The 20,807-nt window shown below is 52.6% G+C and overlaps 1 protein-coding gene across 4 annotated transcripts in view; it reads left to right on the top strand.

Moving 5' to 3' along the window:
- Positions 1-366: 366 nt before the first annotated feature.
- SYT6 (synaptotagmin 6) overlaps positions 367-20,807 on the top strand; it is a 59,623-nt gene continuing 39,182 nt past the window's right edge. For 3 of the 4 annotated variants that reach the window (XM_015534941.2, XM_042993772.1, XM_015534943.2), the window contains exons 1-3: positions 367-529; positions 11,800-12,148; positions 13,675-14,233. In XM_015534941.2, the coding sequence (XP_015390427.2) occupies positions 367-529; positions 11,800-12,148; positions 13,675-14,233 (1,071 nt within the window). Of the gene's footprint in view, positions 530-11,799; positions 12,149-13,674; positions 14,234-20,807 lie in introns of those variants that run through there. The other variant, XM_015534942.2, reaches the window with a different exon arrangement.

Raw genomic sequence — 20,807 nt, 5'->3', positions numbered from 1 at the left:
ATACCCCTTTTACAGAGTGGGAAATTGAGACTCAGAGAGGCCCAAGGTCACACCAGGCAGTGAGTGTGGGGTCAGATCCCAGGCTCCACTCTCCAGCGTGCTGGACAACCGGGCTCCCCTGCCTCGAACCCGTGGGGACTCAGACCTGTCCCCGGGTGTGGAGGGGGCGGCCGCGAGGCGCCAGACTTGCCAGCTGCCGCGGGATACCACGTGAGGGGCGGAGACCCTGCGGGGAAATGATTAAAAGCTGAACGGAGCCGCAGGGGGCCGCTGCGGGGAGGGTCTTCTTGGGGCCGCCTTGCCCCGCCCCAGTCCAGCAGCAGCAAGGGTTCAGGCGGCTGCTTGGAGAGCCGGGGTGTCCCGGGCATGAGCGGGGTGTGGGGGACCGGGGGGCCTCGGTGCCAGGCGGCGCTCGCGGTCCTGGCCTCTCTGTGCCGGGCCCGGCCGCCCCCTCTCGGGCTGGACGTGGAGACTTGTCGGAGCTTCGAGCTACAGCCCCCAGAGAGGAGTCCGAGCGCGGCCGACACAGGTAACGGGAACCCCGAGCCCCCCTCTCTTCCTGGGTTCTCGCCCCGACCATCCTCTGTCCCCAGAGCCCCGGCACTGGGAGCCCCTTAATCTAGACAGAGAACTCCAGCTCAGGATCCTGGATTCGGAATGAGCCTCAGCCTGTGCCCCGTTCCACCGCCCACAGGGCAAGCGGAGAGACGTGAAGGGGACCCGGGAGGCAGAGGATCCCTGAGCTCCCTCCCGTGTGACTCTACAGGACTCCAGCGCAAAGCCGCGCTCCTCGGGTGCCGTGCCCCTCGGGGGCCTCAGTTTCCCTGGTGTCTCTCCGCTCACCCTGCGGGCTATCTGCCAGGGAAGGGGTCTGTGGAGCGAGTAGGAGACCAGGAAGTAGCAACTCGTCTCTTGGGTTGTCAGGGTCCCAAGGTCCGTCTGTCGGTCTGCGCGTCCGTTTGTCTGTTCTCTCGGGGAACCCGTCCGAGCCCCCTGGTCTCAGGGAGAAACTTAGGTCTGCGAGCCGCACGAGGTCTTTGTGTCCGGACGTCTCTCCGGCTGCGAGTGGCTTTCTGCGTCTCCGCTGGGGGGGGGGGGGGGGGGGGGGGGGGGAACGGGGGGCGGGGTGGGGGAGGGTGTCTCGGCATCCTCCCCCACCCTCGCCCCTATAACTCGCTCCCTCGGTCTCTCTCTGACTCACTCGGACTCGGGGCCGGTGCGCGACCGAGCCGGTGCCTCCCGCCGACTTTGCCAAACGGGCGCCTCCTGCCCGAACGGCGCGGACCCTGCGCTGGACGCAGCCCCCGGCGGCCGCCGAGCCCAGGCGGGAGCCCGAGCCGAGGCGAGCTCGCCGGAGCCGGTGAGTCGGGAGCTCGAGCCCCACGGGGCCCGGGCCCGGCGCGCGCGGCTGCGGGGTCTCTCGGGAGTCGCGACAGCGGGAATGGCGTGTCGCGCCCTGGCGGCGGGAGCCGCGGGAGGATAGGCGGCCGGCCAGCCCGGGTATTTACTTGCCGCACCAGCGCCGTGCGGCCGCGCTCGCCCGCCGCAGCCGGGCTTCTTTGTCCGGATGTCGACGCCTGGAGGGTCCTGGGCGGCAGGGAGCACCCGGTCGTCCTCCCTCCGGAGGGGAGGGGCTGTGGGGCAGTGCGAAGCCTCGAGAGGATGCAGAGTGGGGGTGGGGAGATCCTGCAGGGACCGTGGCGCCGGGATTCCTTTGGCTCCGCAGACACCACCCCTCCTTGTCCGCCGGACTCTGACCCCGGTGGCGCTGGGCCTAGGGGTAAGCGAGGGTCGCCCCTGCGGTTCCGCACCAACAGCGCGGGAAAGGGAGGAAGGGGCCGCGGGAGGCGGGAATTTCGTCTCCAGGCGCGTCTCAAGGGACCAGAAGCCGGGGACTGGAACGGCGGTTCCTGGAGCAGGTACAGGTGGGGTAAGCTCCCCGAGGCTACAGCTTTCAGGGCCCTGTTTTCAGTTGAGGTTAAAGGTCAGAGCTCTTGGTAGGTCCTAGGTTAGAAACAGGGCCGCTGAGGGAGAGAAGGAGTAGATGGAGGGTAGTGGCCCAGGGGAGGATTGTGTGTGTGAGGGGGTTGTGCCCAGCCTTGGGCGCATCTCAGCCCTGTGGGGGTTGTAGGGGGCGCTGCTCTCGCACAAGCGCTCTCTCTGGCCTTGGCAGTGTTTGATCAATGGGTTGATTACTGCAGCAGAAGGGACTGAGGTTAGACATAAAGAAGAACTTTCAGAGGGTGGTACAGGGATGGATGTTGGAGAGGTAATTCTCCCTCTTTAAGAATCTCCGAATAGATTAGGCCCAGCAAGTATTAGATTTTGGTTCTCTGGTGCCATCATCTACACCACCCAACTCCCCATAACCCCCAGATACACAATTTTCCCCAAGTTAAGGAGTCTCTTCCTGCTTGCCTATCCAGGTCCCTTCCTCCTTTCCTGCAATAATTCATTTCCAGCGGGGCCCTCTATGTTGGTTCTGACCCCTCAAACTCTAAAGGGGATCATTCAAGGTGAGAACACACCTGTGGAGTTCCACCTGGGGTGGAGGCTGCCCCCCTCTCCTGTCGGTCCAGAGCAGAAATGCCACAGAGGGCAGGGGGCAGTGTGCATTGTGGGGAGGGTGTATGTGTGTGAAACATTCTGATGCAGGTGTTCTGGTGTTCTGACTCCAGAGGGAAACCCCACAGTCTGGAATGACAGGTACCTGTGGCCAGGCTGAGGGTGAGAGAAGGTTGAGGAAGGTGAGCAAGCAGGCCCAGATGAATCAGTGTGCCTTCCCTGCAGGCTGCTTGAGAAAGCGAGCTTGACTTGTCAGCCCTGGGGTACTTTAACTTTGGCTGCTGAGTCACAAGCCTCAGGAAGCCCCTGGGGGGCCAAGTTAGGGGGCTGAAAGGAGGAGGCAGAAGGAGACCCTTGGTCATAGCAAAAGAAAATGGTTGAGAGTGGCTTTGAGTTCTTGGGGTTTAAGTGAGCACAAGGTCTGGGGAGATGCTGTTCAGCTCAGGACCAGGCCCCCAGGTATCCTACTTCCTAGCTTAGTCCCTGCATCCCAAAGCCACTGCCTGGGTCCAGATTCTACAGTCAGAGAAATGCTGGATCTTTTCATTTGTATTTTCATGAAAAATGCAAGTGACTAGAGCACGCCTAGTTCTCTTTACCTCTGTACGTTTTCCCCTGCTATCCTCCCACTCAAAGTCTCTAGCTCACGGGATCTCTAGTAACACCCCGAGATTCAACAATTGAGATTCAGGCTCTGCTGTCATTTACTGGGACCCCCTCTGTATATGGTCCGTGCTAGGAGTTGCACAGGAAATCTCAATCAGATCTCCTTAGCTTTCATGACTTGGAAATACCTCTACACAAACTGTCCCAGATAAAAGCAAGTTCCATTTTTCTTTAAAAATTCTAAAGGCAAAGTGTCTGCTTTCTTCCTTAATACACACCCCCACCCCTGCCTCAAGTGGACACTGACAGGCAGTTCCCTACCTTCTTCATGCCACTTGCCTTGTGGAGATGAATGAGTTTGCTCCACAGGCCAAATTGCAGAGTGTTGGATGTGGGTAGGGAGAGTTCTGGATTTGAGGTAATAAGCAGAGGTTCAGAGGTATTCCAAAAAATTCAGGGGCCTGATGGGAGATCCTGAGCTGCCCTGCCCCTTCCAGGCTGGCAGCCAGGAATGGTTATTCTCTAGGTTATGTGTGGCCATGAGATGTATGTAATGTTTGTTCATTTCTCTAATGACTGGAGATGTTATGTGACTCAGCTACCTGGATTTTAAGTTGGTCTTTTGCAGCACAGATACTATTATTTCTCCTGCTTGTGATGGGAGGTTAAATGCATAGCACTTAATCAAAATAGGAAAGTCCTGTTTCTATAACTAAATAATCAGTTACTCCCTCACTCCTTGCTGGAAGGAAGAAATTCTGAGGATTTCGCCTTTTTTGAGGAAAGGTGCAATGTACAATCCTTTAGAATGTACATCCTTGAGATAATGTTCTGATTTTATGGAGTGTCTTGAGCTTTAAGATTCTAGAACCAGGGGAAAGTATCTAGGAGGTGCAGAGTGCTTGGATTTACAGTTCTAGAAGTTTTCTTCTACCTCTGACTATGTTCTCTGTCCTCCATGTCCACAGAGTTGGGGGTATAATGTGGCTGCAAAAAATTAGGGCTAAGACTGAGCCATCTGTATCTAGCCAGGTTTCTTTAGGGTCTGTGGAAGGCTGTCTGGAGTGTGCAAAAAGCAGGGTACGAGAAAGTCCTGCCCGAGCTAGCCAGCACCCCTGCTGGTCCTGCTTAGGAAAAGAGGTCTCTGAGCCCTGAAGGACTGAGTCACACTTAGGAACTTTAATCTGAGAGGGCTTTGAAAGCAGAGGTGAACAGGACTTCCAGCTGTGGACGCTCTAGGTATATGACAGTGTCATCCTTCCCTTCTCTCTTTGTTGATCTGTTTTTCTTGCTCCATGTGGACCCAGGCAGACCTCGCCTCTCAGTACTTGCAGGTATAAACAGGAGGGGGGGTGGGTAGAGGGAAAGACTCTTTCTGGCTTTCTGTCTGTCCCCACCCCAATCACCCCAGCCTTGATCTCCACACATCTCAGAGGGGCCACAAGCCCTGACCAATCAAGCAAAAAGGTACAGTTACCATCTGCCAAAATAATAATACTAATAATTGCTAAATTAATGCCAACGCTCTGTTAGCTATAGCACTCCGCATTAGCCTCCGATTTATCTCTGAATCCCCTAATGATGGTGGAAGCCGGTGCCCAGTCATAAAGCTTGTGCGGCCATAATTAGCCCGGCATTGTCTCTCCTCATCACAGCTTTTTCAGGAGCGTTAATTCCTTCTCTGTTTGGACTCTGCTAATTATCCCCATCGGTAGTTCAGCCTGGATCTCTGAAAGAAGGAATGGAAGCACAGGTTCTCTGCTCCCCCCCTCCCCTAACCCTGAATTTTAATTACAGCAGGTTCTCCTAATAAATTTACAAGCCACGGAAGAGTTTATTATTAATGGACCACGTCTGTAAGCCTTAGAACAGAATAGCTCCTGTTCCTGCAACACACACACACACACACACACACACACACACACTGTCAGGTATTTCTTTGCTACATCTCTGGATGAGGTGTTTCCAGGCGCCACTGGTTATTTGCCTGGTGCCTGGTGGGTAACCTGTAGTGTCTATACTTTCCAGGGAAGAAGGAAGAGATGGGGGGTGAGGAGGTTGTTCATAATCCTCATCTCCGGGTTTTTACCCAGGTACAGAGGATCAGGCCAAATAGTTGAGAATGCCTCCCACAGTCTCCTGGTTATAACAAAGAAGTGCCTGTCCCCCCTCCCCCACAGCTTCCCTGCCCAGCTTTCCACTCAGCCCCCAATCCCTTCAGGGGCCTGGCTCAGAAGCTTGGACTTTGGCATCAGAAAATCCCAGGTTTAAATCCCAGTTCTTCTGCTTAATGTGATGTATCCTTGAATAAGTTACTTAGTTAATACCTCTAAACTGAGTTACTTTATCTTTGTGAGGTGCATGCTCATATCTTAGGGAGGCTGTAAAGATTAAATGAGAGAATGTAAGGGGCACAGTGCTAACCATGTAGAAATAAATAACAAATAATTATTAATATTAATGTATTAATAATACTAATGGTTACTAATATTAATTAATATTAATGGTTCTGCCGAGAGTCTTTTCCATTCCCAGACGTGACACTATTCTTTCCAGTCTCTTGGGTCTCTGCATTTCTTGCTGTTTGATCTCTGGGTTGTATTTGTCTATGTCTCTTTCTGTGTCTAAATGAGACCCCCTCAGCCCAGGCAGCCTCTGCTCTGCACAGGCCAGCCCTTACACCAAACGGTTTCAGCAACCCCAAGCTCGGAAGCCAGCTTTCTCCAGCTCTGGAGGAAGCAGAGAAAAGGGTCCTTTCTTTTCGCTTCCTCTCCCCAGTTTATCTTTTCAATTACAGTCTGTTAGCAAAACTGCCTGTTACTGTTACAAAATGGGTTTTCCTGACATGGAAACACATTAGAAAAATGGGAACAATAGCAAGTTATAAGAACTGCTGATGAATCTTAACACTATGGGTGGAGAGAAGGGGAGGGGGCGCCAGGGCTCTGTCTTTGGAGAAAGAAGCGTCAGTGAGGAGAGATAAGCAAGCCCTGGGTTGCTAATTAATAACCCAGCATTTTCCAGGGAGAGAGGGAGGCCATGAGCCATTACCGCTGCTGGACAGTCTCACTTACGGTGACAAGCAGTTCCTGCCCTCATAGGCTTCAGGGAGATCTTAACTTCTCTGGAGAGAAGAGGGGCCTGAGGTGTCTTAGATGCTTTGCCCTGTGGTCTCGTGTCCCCCTTCCCTGTCTCCGCAGGCCCAGCTTTGGGTTCATTCTGCATGGAAAAACAAAAAGCAAAACATGAAATAAAATAGTTGACATTTGGGGAGCATTTACCATATACCAGGAACTATGCTCAAAGTCTTAGTTTATTTCATCTTCCTAATGACTCTGTAAAGTAGGAATAATTAGAATCCCCATCAAATAAAAGAGGAAACCAAAGTTTGGAGAAAGTGAAGTAACTTGCTCAGGGTCACACAGTTAGAAATGTGGATGAATGCTCTCTGTGGTCATTCTGGTGCTGGCACTCACCTAAGCTATCTGCCCAGTGTCTGAGCCCTCAGTGAAGTCAGCTTCCCTGCCATGGTTAGAAGCCACACGCACCTGTGCCACGCCAGGTCCAAGTGTGTTTCCAAAGCCTAGTTCCACGGCTCCTTGGTCTCCCAGAGGCTGCTGGGTAATTGGCCAGTCAGATTTCCCAAACCAGGTGCCCATGGAATACTGGATTCTTCTGACACCTGAATAAAGATGTTTCACACCTAATGTTGAGTAATGGACCAGACTTCCTTTTCCAAATTTCCAAGAAAACTTTGCAGAAGCATGGCATGTTTTTGCAATTGCTGATTTTTCTTCCATGATTTTCTTTTTACTCCTTTGGAGCTCCCACCTGTGGACAGTAACAACGAAACTGGACACATAGCAAGCAAATGGGTATTGACAGAAAAACTTGGAGATGTGAGATCTTTAATATAGTACATGTTATGTCTTGAGATCTAGCTATATATGAAATATTTATATTCTTTCTGCTAGTAAGATCGTCCCTAGTTTGTAAGGATAAAGTTAAAGCTATCTCTATTACCGTTTGTGACTTGCAGAATATGCCTCATGCAGTTCTGCCAACGAAACTTTTCCAAACTAGGGTATATTCAAAGCTAGACTTGGCAGAATTAGGTGATTCTAATAGAACAGCTAATATTTATTATATTTTTTACTACTTTCCAGACACTGTCCTCAGCACTTTTGATCTCTTTCTCTTTTTTTTTAATGTTTATTTTTAGAGAGAGAGACAGAGTGTGAGTGGGGGAGGGGCAGAGAGAGCAGGAGACACAGAGTCTGAAGCAGGCTCCAGGCTCCAGGCTCTGAGCTATCAGTACAGAGCCCAACGAGGGGCTGGAACCCACTTACCGTGAGATCATGACCTGAGCCGAAGTTAGGATACTTAACTGACTGAGCCACCCAGGCACCCCTGATCTCTCTCTTTTTTTTTTTTTTTTAATTTTTTTTTAACGTTTATTTATTTTTGAGACAGAGAGACAGAGCATGAACAGGGGAGGGGCAGAGAGAGAGGGAGACACAGAATCCGAAACAGGCTCCAGGCTCTGAGCTGTCAGCACAGAGCCCGACGCACGGCTCGAACCCACGGACTGTGAGATCATGACCTGAGCCGAAGTCGGATGCTTAACTGACCAAGCCACCCAGGCGCCCCACCCCTGATCTCTTTTAAACTTCACAATGACCCTATGAGGTAGATGCTATTATTATACCCATATGACAGAAGAGGAAATTGAGGCTTCATTGAGAGATTAAGTGGCTTGGTTTAAAGCCGGTGGAGATGGACATCGAATGAGCCCAGTCTGACCCCAGGACCGTGATTCTTTCCCTCCAGGCTAAAGAGGAAATAAAGAAGGAAGGAGGGAGAGAGGAAGAATACAAAGATTTAGGAAGTACTTTCTAATTTTCAGTGCTATAGTAAGGGCTTCCTCCCTTACTGGAGGGTTGCCTCTCTCTGGTCGTGAAGCTAGTGCCTGATAGTGCTATGAAATATGAAGAACACCGGATCGGGACTCAAAAGATGGCTGTGTTGCCATCAAAACTGCCTCACAGTGTCAAGGTTCAAACAAGATGAGTAGGAAAAAGGCTTTGAAGGCTGCTTGTGCACCTGCGATTTGCTACAGAGCAACAGGTCCTGGTGGCCTGACCCCAGCAGGCCTGGAGTAGGAAGGCACACATCATAGCTGATCTGGGCCTTGGCACAGTCCTTAGACCATACGGGAGACTATGCCTCCCAGCCCCAGTGGACCTTCAGCCAGGGTCTGTCGGCTGGCTGAGCTCAAGGCCACGTATAGCGATTTTACAGGGGCTAAATCCTGTTCAGTCACTCCCTGCCCTGGCCTAATTCTGCTCTTACCAGCCTTGCTAACCACCTCGTATCGCCAGTGAGGGTGAATCCACTCAGCAACAGGACCTGGTTCTCCTGCAGTCAGTCCTGCCAGCGAGGCATCCTGGAAGGAGCTTCTCCACGAAGAGGGAGGGCTTCTTGGTCTTACATAACCGGTATTGAGCACTGGGTGCTGATTCCCAATAATCCATACCTCTGCCTGCCCTAATCACAGCTCCGAGGGAACTACAGCGGGGGTCACGTGCACAAGTATTCAAAATAGCAACCACACCGAGGAAAAACTGATTCCCTCAGCCCACCCCCTTCCCCCACCTCTCTTCTCATTTATGAATTCAGTTTTTTGTCAGGCTGAACATTTAAATGCACTCTATGCTCTCTGGATTCCCCCATTTCTCCCCCTTTCTCATTAAAATTCTAATTATTACCAGAGCAAGTAAGATGTATGATCAAAGGGAAGCAAAGCCCTAGAAATACCTTTTTTTGTTTTAAGGTGACTCATAGTGTAGAGAATGCCTCCAGAACAGCTGTAACCGAGAACAGGTGTGAAGGGGTCTAGAGATGGCTGGATACTCAGAATAAGGACCCGTAGGATCTGCCGTAGCTTTCCTGGTGAACCCCAGGGCCATAAAGGCCTAAAGAAACAGTCTCCAAACCATTTAGGTAATGAACTCATAACAGCACAAATTATTTCATTTAATGCCTCCAATGTATATTTGTTCCCATGTTGCCTACACATCTGGGCTGTAGCTCTATTCTACGGCTTCCTAGCTGTGTGACCCTGGGCAGTCTAATCCTCTGTGCCTCACTTTCTTCATCTGCAAAATGAAAGTAATAATCACATCTATTTCACTGGAGACTGTTCAATGAGCAAATGCATAAAAAGCACTTTGTACCTTGGACATAGTAATGTTCAAAACTAAATCCAATAATAAAATGCTATCATTTCTATTACTATCAACCTGTATATTGCAGTTGTGATTTATTGTTTTTAAGATAATAAATAAATAAATATTAGAACAATCTGGTATTTTTTCTCTTGTGCCCTCATGACGCACCCACACACGCGCACTAGAAACCTTTACTTTAGAAGCTAACTTAGAATCAGCTTTCTGGATCCCTGGCAGTCTCTCTGTGGAGGACTAACCCCGGCTCCTTTGGCCAGGGAGAGGCCCTGATGTCTCTGTGCAGGGGCCTGGGGTAGGTGGCTGTAGTAGTTGGTTCAGGCCAGTACCCTGCATCTGGGGAGTCAGGAGGCAGTGCCGGCTTCCCAGAGAGGGTAGCTGATGTTCTCACTTCCTTCCCAGGTCCCTCTGGATGGGCGACAGCTTTTCCTGGTGCCTGTGTGCATGAGAGTACTCTGGATGCCCCCCACCCCCACCCCAGGAGGGACTCGGCATCTCGGTACTCTAATCTTAGCTTAGCACCTGACACATGCAGGTTGCTCAGTAAATGCTGGTTGAGAGATCATTATAGCCCTTTTATGCGCCATTCATTCTTGCACTCACTCATTCATTCTCGCGTGCGTTTCTGTGCTAGGCCATGAGTCAGACAAATATAAGAACGCAGAGTTACAATGGCCTACAGTTTAATCAGGGACAGACAGGCTGGGACAGTGTGAAGAGCCCCAGGCTGGGCGGTGGGCATCTGCACCCTGGTCCAGGCTGTGTGTCTGAACTGTGAACCCAGGCAAGTCCCTTCTCTGGACCACTGCTCTTGTCTGCAAGAGCCCAGCCTGGCCCCAGTATTTCTAGGGTCATTTCTCACCTTCGATCCTAAGATTGCTCGGCCACTGGGCCAGGATAATCCAGAGCCTGCAAACCCACCAGCCTGCAGGGGCCGTGCAGGTAAGGTCATGCCCCTCCAAAGGCAATGCTTGTTGCCACCAGCCAGGAGCACAGGTCTAGTGACCAAGCCAGCTGGCCTCCCCCAGAGTTTCCAGAAATTTGATGTGATGATGATGGCGGTGGAATTGCTCAACTATTCAGTTGCCACGCAAGCCATGCAAGACTCCTCGGCTGGCTTGTTCACAAGTTCACAAATGACCTTTGTGCACACCCTGCCAAGTGTGCCACTGGTTCAGAGCCTTCTGAGCTCTCTAGTCAGAGTGAGAAGAGACCTTGGGCTCTAAGGGTCATTCCTTAAGGAGGAGTAAGAGATCTGCTTCTTCATTTCTTCCAGAGGGAGGCATGGCCCACAGCTCTCCTGGGATGATGGGCATCCTTCTGGAGGCAGGGTTGGCTGGGGCCGACGCAGTGAGCGCTTGCCTCAGAACCAACCATGACATTGAAAATTACCAGTTGTACAGGGGCTCCTGGGTGGCTCCGTCGGTTGAGTGTCGGACTCTTGATTTCGGCTCAGGTCATGATCTCACAGTTCGTGAGTTCGAGCCCTGCATCGGGCTGAATCCCTGCTTGGGATTCTCTCTCTTCTTCTCTCTCTCTCTCTCTGCCCTTCTCTTGCTTGCCGTGCTCTCTCTGTCTCTCTCTCAAAATAAATAAATCACCTTAAACAAATTACCAGTTTTACAGCAGAGCTCTCAAATAGCTGCGGGATGGGAAAAGACAGTTACAGGAATCACTTGTATGTAGCTTTGAAATACACCGTGTGGGTCAAATTCCAACTTAACCCAAGTATTTATTGAGCCTACTGTGTGCACAGTTGAGCGTACAGAAGGAACAGGAGACCCACTCCCGGCCTCAAGGAGGTTATGCTCCGTCTGTTCGCTTCAAGCTCCCGACTGTTGAGCTCCTGCTCTGGGCTCGATGGGGGTGGGGGAAGGGAAGAGATTGAGTTGGCCGAGCCTCTGGTCCCCAAGGCCGCACAGCCTGTTGAGGGAGAGAGCTGTATACGAAAAACGACTCCGCTATAAGTCTGGCCATAGTAACAGCTCTAATAGAAATTCAAACAGCATCCAAATGTGAACGCTTCACGAATTTGCACATTTGCTTAGGCTGCTATTTAAATTACTTTCCCTTCCCCGTGCACATGCCAATAGGCAGTAGGGGAGGCAGTGCAGGTGCTCCCCAAGCTGGCGGTGGGGGAGGGGGCAATGCTGGGGGGCGTCAGACCGAGGTGGGCGCCAGGCTGCAGATACTACACAAAGTGGACTGTGGAGCGTCAGCCCTAAAACCGCCTCTCCCGGCTGGCAGCTTTCTCATGACCATTCTTTTCTCTTCTTCCGTCTTTGTCCCTTCTGTGTGCCCCCTTCTCCAACCGCCCCTTCCTGCTTCTCCGCCGCCTCTGTCTGTCTCTGTCCCTCCCTGCCCTGGCTCATGCCGCGCCCAGGCACCTCTGTCAGCCTCCTCGCAGTGGTAGTTATTGTGTGTGGCGTGGCCCTGGTGGCAGTTTTTCTCTTTCTCTTTTGGAAGCTGTGCTGGATGCCCTGGAGGAACAAGGAGGCCTCCAGTCCCGCTTCTGCTAGCCCTCCCCCGGAGGCCCCCCAGAGCCCCAGCTCCGGAGGCAACATGGCGGACAAGCTGAAGGACGCCAACAGCCTGGGCTTCCTAGAGGCGGCCGTGAAGATCAGCCACACGTCCCCAGATATCCCGGCCGAGGTGCAGATGTCGGTCAAGGAGCACATCATGCGTCACACGCGGCTGCAGCGACAGACCACAGAGCCAGCATCGTCTACCAGGTGAGGGCGGACGTCTCCCTTCCCTAACCTCCACGCCTCCACATTCCCTTACCCAATACATTGATGTGATTCCAGCCTGTGGGGTGCAGAGACCGGAAATGAGAACACCTATGGTTGGACTGGAGACTATAGCAGAGGATGTGCTCTGTGATGGGTAACCGACTAGGGGGTGGGCACCGGGAAAGGCTGCAGGCAAGGGGAACCTTTGAGGCAGGGAGCTGTGCTCTGCGGTGTGCACTGGGACGTGTGTGTGGGTGGGGGGTGCTGGGTGTTGGGAGCGAAGGCGAGATTGCCAGGCAGAGGGAAGAGAAAATGCAAAGGCCCAGAGGCATAAAAGTTCGTGGTGTGTCTAGGGATATGCCAGCAAAGCCTCACAGAGTCTGCGGCGCATGGGAGAGGAGACAAGAGGTTCCTAACACTTTGAGAATGAGGATTCCTCTGTGACCTTCGACAGAGTCCCCTGCAAGACGGCAGCTGTATACGCGGCATTCTTTAACTGAAAACAGAATAAAGCGGAACAATAACAAAAAAAAAGCCACCACCACCACACAATGACAAACACCTCTTCAACATTCAGAAACAGTTTTAAAAGAAGTGGTGCATGTAGTATGAGGCATTGTACTTATCTAGGGCTCTGGTGGGCTCCCGGGTCCCTGCAGTGTCTCCCCAGGCTCCCAGGCGACCAGCCGAAGGGAAGGAGACCTGGTCTTCAGATGGGAGTCCAGGAATGAAAGTGCTGGGGGTCACAGTTTCAGAGTTTATCATCTGACCTTGGGCAGTTTGCCCACCTTTCTTAAGCCTCACTTTTCCCGACTATACGGTAGGGCTAAGGACGCATAAGGTTGCAGTGCGGGGCCGATGAAAGAATCCGTGTGATCATGAGAGCTGACGATAGACGGCTTATTCTACACCTGGTTGTGTTCTAAGTACTTGTTGTATGTATCAATCCAGTTCGTGCTCACAGCAATCTTATGCAATTGCTACTTTTATTATCCTCATTTTGTGGCAAAGAGAAGTTAAACGACCTGACCAAGGTCACATGGCTAGACACTCACAGAGCCAATCTGTGCAGTCCGGCTCCAAAGCCCAATAAATGTTAACTACAGTGGCAGTGGTAGAGGTGGCGATGATGACGAAGGACCAGGGCAAGCAAGGATGGTCCTTCTCCTAAGGGATCTCGTGGTGTCAGGGGGGAACCAGGGTCACATCTGCTAGGAAAGAAACGTAGAAAACAGCAAGCAGAAAAAAGAGAAAAGAAAATAACAGCAAAAGGCAGCGTGTATCGAGCTTACGATATACGAGGCCCCATTCCAAGTACCTCACACATGCTAAGACTTGGGACGCTCACCGCCACCGGCACAAAGTGTGTGCAGAGAGAGAAAGGGTCGATGAGCAGGAGGAAAAGGTCCGCCCCTCCCGGCCCCCTGCAAAGGGTAGGATGAGCCAGGGCCGCCGGAGGTGTCGGCTTGCATGCCCTTCCCCCCGCCCCCGATCCCTGACCACGCCATCTCTGCCCCCTCCGCCAGGCACACGTCCTTCAAGCGCCACCTGCCACGGCAGATGCACGTGTCCAGCGTGGACTACGGCAACGAGCTGCCCCCCGCGGCGGAGCAGCCCACCAGCATTGGCCGCATCAAGCCCGAACTCTACAAGCAGAAATCGGTGGACGGGGACGATGCCAAGTCCGAGGCTGCCAAGAGCTGCGGGAAACTCAACTTCAGCCTGCGCTATGACTACGAGAGCGAGACCCTGATCGTGCGCATCCTCAGGGCCTTCGACCTCCCCGCCAAGGACTTTTGCGGCAGCTCTGACCCCTACGTCAAGATCTACCTCCTGCCTGATCGCAAACGCAAGCTGCAGACGCGGGTGCACCGCAAGACCCTGAACCCCACCTTCGACGAGAACTTCCACTTCCCCGTGCCCTACGAGGAGCTGGCAGACCGCAAGCTGCATCTCAGCGTCTTCGACTTCGACCGTTTCTCCCGCCATGACATGATCGGAGAGGTCATCCTGGACAACCTCTTTGAGGCCTCCGACCTGTCCCGGGAAACCTCCATCTGGAAGGACATCCAGTATGCCACCAGTGTGAGTACAGCCTTGCCTCCTGGGCTTCTGGAGGATTCCTAGTGCTGGGTTGAGTGGGGTGTGTGCCCGTCCCCCTCACCCCTGGAGGTAGGCGGGCCTTTGCCCTTCGGGATGTGAAGCGGGGACTCCGGAAACTAAGCAGTGACTCAGCCCACTCTGGGGAAGTCCTTGCACTCCGTCCCAGGTGGGGTGGGGGCAGCTGAGCTCCCATGTGGGTTAGCAAGGAAGACAATTTTTGTCCATTGCTTCTGATTACACGTTCTGGGGCGGTTCCCTCTACCTGCTAGGCCTTAGGTCTACCACCCGTAGGGTTATCTACCTCTCTGATCATGGGTAAGGACTGGGCCATGTCTCTAGACTGAATCAGACAGCGGCATCTGCCAAGGGCATCCATGTGTACGAGAAGCCTGGAACAGGCAATCAGGAACAGGGCATATTAATCAGGGTGCACGACGTTATGTTGCAGCAACAAATAATCCTAGGATTTGGTAGCTTAAAGCAACCGAGATTTAGCTCTTGGTCAGGTTACACACACTCTGTGGCTCGGCTGGGCTTCTGCTTTACCTTGTGACTGAGGGGTCCAGGCTGACAGAGGTTCTGTTTGGAGGTGTGCTCCCGTAGGAACCATATCAGAGCAAAGGAGGTGGCGAACCACGCACTATTTCTTAAAGCTTCCGTGGCGAAGCGATCCATGTGACTTCTACTCACATTTCATTAGTCAAAGCAAGACACACGGCAACTCGGGAGGGCAGGGCAAAGAAGTCCTACTGTGTGCCCAGGAGGAGAACTTAGTGACCAACACTAGTGACTGCCACACAGCCCCTGTTCTCAGGCATTGCCTGCCCAGCCCAGTGTGAGCGATGGCGGAGGCCAGCCTGGAAGGGAACCCAAGTCCACACGTAGGACGGGGGTGCCAAGCTATTCACAATCAACTGCAGTTAACCAAGGAGCTGAGGCTCAAGCTGGCTTTTCAGAGGGAGGACAAGTTTGGCACAGAGAATGAGGAGGGCATATCCAGAGCCCTTTGGTCCACCCAGTGTAGATCCCACAAGTGTGGGTGATGTGCCTCTCTCTAAGCCCATCCAGGCAGCTAAGAGCCAGGTTGAGTGTACCCATCAGATACCAATGGCCTTACGTCTGGGTCTTGAGTGCTAGCTGGTTGAGTGTCTCCCAGGATACTTCTTGCACTGTTTCTCTGGGGCAGGGATGACCCTACTCGGTCTGCAGACTCTCCCTTTGAACAGCCAGTTCTCAGTATCTCTATGTGTTGAATTTATGAGGAGAGAGGCCAGGAAAATCTGCCCTGCTCTGATGGGAAAAGTATAAGAAAGTTGATTTGTTCGAAGCTTGGTGGGTTCCGTTTCTGCCCTAGGGAAGGACTCTGAGACACCCCGTTCTCCCAGCTGGTGCTGACTCTGACCAGATCAGTCCGACCACCCAGTGCATCCCCCACCTTTGCTTTCATGAAATCCCCAAGAGCAGCACCAGCAGCGGGGCCTGGCAGACGGGGCGGGCAGACGGGGTGGGCTGGAACAGCAGCTGCACGCCGGCGAGCCCAAGAGCTCTGCTCTATAAATCACTATGAAGTTTACATCTGGTGCAGCTCTTCCCTTGTGGTCTCATCAGGCAGCAGCTTCATTATGGTGACTGCACAGGTAGAGAAAAGCAGCGTGGTCCTTCCCACGCTGAGGTGGAGGCCCAGAGGTTCCGAGAGAGGGAGGAGTGAGGGCCAGTGGCTGGGGAAGCAAGAGCTTGACTCAGCCTCTTACCAGGGTCCTCCCCTCCCTCTCCTGGGCTTTAGCTCCAGGTATGATGCAAGACCTGGGCCTGGAATAGACAGTTGTTGCCTTAAGCCCACTCCTCATAGGGAAGCTAACTTCCTAGACACTAGAACTCTCTGGCTATCCTTGCCCTCATCCCCTCCCCTCCTCTCCTGGCCCAGCTTTAGAAAATGGCAGATCATTGGGTGCCTGGGTGGCTCAGTCGGTTAAGCATCCGACTTCAGCTCAGGTCATGATCTCACCATTTGTGAGTTCGAGCCCCACATTGGGCTGTGTGCTGACAGCTCGGAGCCTGGAGCCTGCTTCGGATTCTGTGTCTCCTTCTCTCTCTCTGCCCCTCCCCTGCTTGTGCTCTATCTCTGTCTCTCAAAAATAAATAAACGTTGAAAAAATTTTTTAAAAAAAGTAAGAAAGAAAGAAAATGGCAGATCCTCCAAAAGGTGTTGGGTAGATAGTCACCATCGTCATCATCCTCAGTTAGTACTGGTCCAGTCCTCTTCCTAAGCAGAACACTGTGCCAGGCACTAGGGAGTGAGTGGGGCTGGGATCGAAGGCAGCCCCTTCGACCCACACGGAAATGTACAATCGAATTAGGGAGACAAGAGACGTCCCTGCAGCAGTTAGTAACGCTAAGTAACGAAGAGTGTATTCTGTGTGAAGTTGGAACTGTGGGTAGGGACAGCCCAGGAATATTTCCCGGATAAGGAGGAATGAAGATAGATGGGGAGGGGAAGTATGTCTAGTTTGATTGAAGAAGGGCTTGCATCGTCACCAGGAGCACAGGGAGGCCGGGCGCGGGAGTTTCTGAAGGTGCCTGGACTCACACACCCTGTCCTGCTTGCAGTCTGAGCTGATGTTCTGCCAACAGGAGGCCCTTGGGGCCCTCCAATCCACAGCCCCTCCCGTGGGCCGGCGTTCGAGAGTAGGCTCATCCTCCTGGAGGGTGAGGAAAGGGAAGTAAGAAGTAAGAAGGTTGGTGCTTTTACCTGTTTTTTGGAGCTGACTCTGAAATTGTAATTATTTGGGGGCCAGAGAGGCACAAGTCATAGTCACTGTGAATGAGCGCTGAGTGCATGTGAAATCCTGCAGCCAGCGTGGTGGGGGCGGTACAGATGAGCACAGGGACTCCCATGTCCCCTGCGTGCTGGATTCCATTCCTAGAGCGGCGTTCAGGCCCTGCTCTGCTCAGAACTCTGGCAGCACCTCTGCCCTGCAGGTTGCTCCCCTGCGCGTGCTAACATTCCTGCGTCCTGCATTTGCTCACAAGGTTCCCACTGTCAGGCAGGCCTTTCCCCACTGCTCTGCCTGGCCCAGACCAATCCCCCTTCCAAAGTTCTCTGAGTCCTTCCGCTCCTACCAAAATTGCTCCTCTAGATATGTCCCGAATCATATTCAGTCTTGCAAAGTCCTCCGCATGGCTCAGGAATACCTTTTGCCCCCCATTTGACTTTCTCTTGTATTTTTCCTCAGGGCTGAGTGTGTCATTTTCTGCAAACGTGAGAATCAGCACTTTCTTGTTGAATGACCAGTGGTTTAGTTAATTCCATCAAAGCTATATACTGGTACACCCACCAAGAAAGGATTCTTGAAGAAGCAATGGGAATCGGGTATGGTTAATCTGGGAAGGCTTCCTGGAGAAGGGCAAATAGTATTTTGAAAACTGGGTTAGAGCCGGGCTTGGTGGGGACAGAGGCAGCCTGTCCAGCCCTTCAGAGGTATGGTTCAGGGAGACGGTTTGTGTCTGGAGCGGCAAGTTGATTAACCTGTTGAATCAGAGGGTCTGGACTGAAGTGGGGGGGTCAGTGACCCGCGGGTTAGGGAGGACAGGCACTGTGAGAATCGGGGTTTAGGAGGCTGCTCTGAGGTCGCGTGAGTCTGTGAATGCTGTCTCCTTGCTGGTCCTTACACTTGCATTGGGGTATCACATTCAGCCCTGGCAGGTGTGTCCCTCGTTTTGGCTCCAGCCCAAGTTGGTGTGAAGTAGCAAAGCCTGGAATATTCCTACTGTTTTCTCACAACCGCTGAAATAAGAAGTTTCCAGGCTAGTGAAAGGGAGGTGTACTTCTGGGGAATCTAGATGTTCATTGCACATCTTAAGCCACGAGGGACATTTGCATCACCGCCCCCACGTTGTTCTGGAGGGAAGCTTGGGAGCAATGGAGGTTGCACACACCTCGCCAGGCTGGAGAGTGAGAAGCCAGCAACCCGGACGTGCCAGAGTCATTGGAGGCCTCTTCTGTTCCACTGAATCGAGGAGCTCAGAGGGGGAAGGAAATCGTGGAAGTTCATTAAATCCACTCCAGCCCCAGGCAGGGGTCTCTCCGCCCACCCCCCCCCCCCCACGCTCTTGCTGCCCCCCACTCCTGCCTGGCTTGACTAAGCGCCCCTGGTGGTCTCCTGGGCGTTCCCAGCGGCTTGCCGGTTTCCCTCCACCTAGAACTTTGATTGGCTGAAATCCCTCTGCCCTTCCCTCCCCCACCTTCTACCCCAGTCTCATTATTTCTATATAAAGCTGTAGATTTATCATTATAATAGAGCCGCCGTCACCCGGGTTTGCTAACATCCCTGTAATCTTGTAGTTATTGCTACAGAGGCCTCAGACCCCACTGCACACAACTGTTCTGTCGCTATTTCTGCTCCTTGGTGGCGGGGGAAGGTGAAGCCTGTAATTGGGGCCATAAATATGTGTTGTGCTTGGTGGCATTAACGGACTCAGCCATCTTCCTGCCTTACCAGGTCCCTGACAGGCCGGAGAGAGCAGGTCTGGGTGTGTGTGCGCATGGGTGACGGTTGTTTGGGGTGATGGTGTGCTCTCAGGGACCCTGGGCTCAGAGTCTGCGGGGAGGAAGAGAGGCCATATGTGGCAGAACAGTCTCCAGCCTGGGAATGAGCAGGGCTGTACAGAGTGAGCTCGGGCTTTGGTGCCAAACAGACCTGGGTTGTATTCTTGCTTCTGCTCTTTCTGGCTTTGAGACCTCAGGGACTTTACCTAAATTGTGCCTTGGTTTCCACATCAGCAACACCGGGATAATACTGGTAGGTAGATCGCCTGTAGCGATATTTATGTAGAAAAGTCGGGGCGCCTGGGTGGCTCAGTCAGTTTCTTGATTTAAGCTCAGGTCACCATCTCACCGTTTGGTGAGTTTGAGCCCTGCGTTGGGCTCTGTGCTGACAGCGCAGAGCCTGCTTGGGATTCTCTCTCCCCTTCTCTCTCTGCCCCTCCCCCACTTGAGCGTGCATGTACATGCTCTCTCTCTCTCTCTCAAAATAAATAAATTAACATTTCAAAAAAAGTAAACATACCTGAGATGCCTAGGTCAACACTGTCACAGAGCCCCTAAGCCCCATTGTCACAGTGACTTCCCTTCTAGCTCAGCCTGTGGGTCTCTGTACCACTCTCAAACCTGACCCCCTACTTGGGTCCAGACCGCCTATTCTGACAGGTTGTTGGTTATTCTCATTCTTATTTCTTGTCTTAGCCGTGCCATATGTGTTCTGTGTGATCTTGGAAAAGTGACTTGTCCCCTCTGAGCTGCAGTTAACTCAGTGTTAAACCAGCTTCAAATTTCCGAGATTCTGAGATTCTTGGCTGGTCTTACTGAGAAGTGTGGGGCTCTCTTGCTTTCAGAGCAGAGTTACCCAGTCCCTGGGAGTGTGCCCGTAGGAGAGGCCTCAAGCTCAGGTTAACAGGCCACTGGGCAGAATTTCCAGACAAATTCTCCTCCCTGAAGTGTCAGTAAGAGTCAGTCCTCTCTTCAAGCCCCTGGGAGACGTCTTGCCTCCAGGGGGCTCCTGCCACAAGGAAGCCCCACTCCCCACCAACAAGCTGTCTTCCTCCTTTTCCCACGAGGCACAGTCCCGTGGAGGGGACTTAGCTCCCTCCTCATCCACCTCCTTTCACGTCCCGGTTTACCGGGGTGGGGGGTGGGGGGTGGCCCTTGACTTGAGCTCCTACCAGGGGCCTAGAGCACAAACAACTTTATCACATTTTATCCTCACCACAAGACTTATTATCCCCTTTTTGTAAACAAAGAAATGAAGGATCAGGTTAAGTGACTTACCAGCGTCACCCGTCACCCGGAGAGAAGGTGGTAACCAGCCAAGATTCAGATCGGGATCTTCAACCAAGCCTGTGTTCCTTGCACAGCTGGAGCGGAGCAGGATTACATTGCTCCCTGGGGCAGAAGACAGATCTTGAGATTGTGTAGCTCATCAAGGGATCTGGAAGAGAGCTTTGTTTTCTCCTTGCCCTGGTTAAGTTCTCTCCTTCCTCTCATTCCAGGGGGTGACTTTTGTGCTGACACTGGGACTCCTTTACCATCTCCCCAGGATTCTTCCTGTGGGAAGTGGCCTGACATTCACGGCTCTTTTGTTCAACCAACATTTATGGAGCTTCAAATGTGTGTGGTCAGTTACATCACCGAGCAGTTGTTGGGTGTAGAAGCTTGACCTGGCTGTGGAAAGGGTGGCAGAGAAAGAGCCCTTCGCCTCGGAGTGCCCAGGCTAATGGGCACCTTAGAGCAAACCCAGTGGCCCTTCAGCCCCCTTGCACACACGGCACATGCTTGGGGACAGACAAGTTCAGGACACTTGCAATAAAACTATGCTCTACTACAAGCCCTGTGCAAAAATGTTGCGGAGAAGTGGAGAAGAGAAATCAGAGTCAGAAAAGGAGAGTTTTAGGCTAGGCCTTGATGGCAGTGAGGGTAGGGCGTGCTAAAAAGTGGGGGTAACAGAGGTAGGGGAGTGTGTTTCTTTATTTTCTCCAGATTGGGGGAAGGATCCAGAAAGAA

This window comes from Panthera tigris, chromosome C1 (genome assembly GCF_018350195.1).
Source record: "Panthera tigris isolate Pti1 chromosome C1, P.tigris_Pti1_mat1.1, whole genome shotgun sequence".
In the NCBI taxonomy this organism is placed as follows: Eukaryota; Metazoa; Chordata; class Mammalia; order Carnivora; family Felidae; genus Panthera; species Panthera tigris.
The sequence above is the reverse complement of the archived record's forward strand: the minus strand, read 5'-3'. Positions and strand labels throughout refer to the sequence as shown.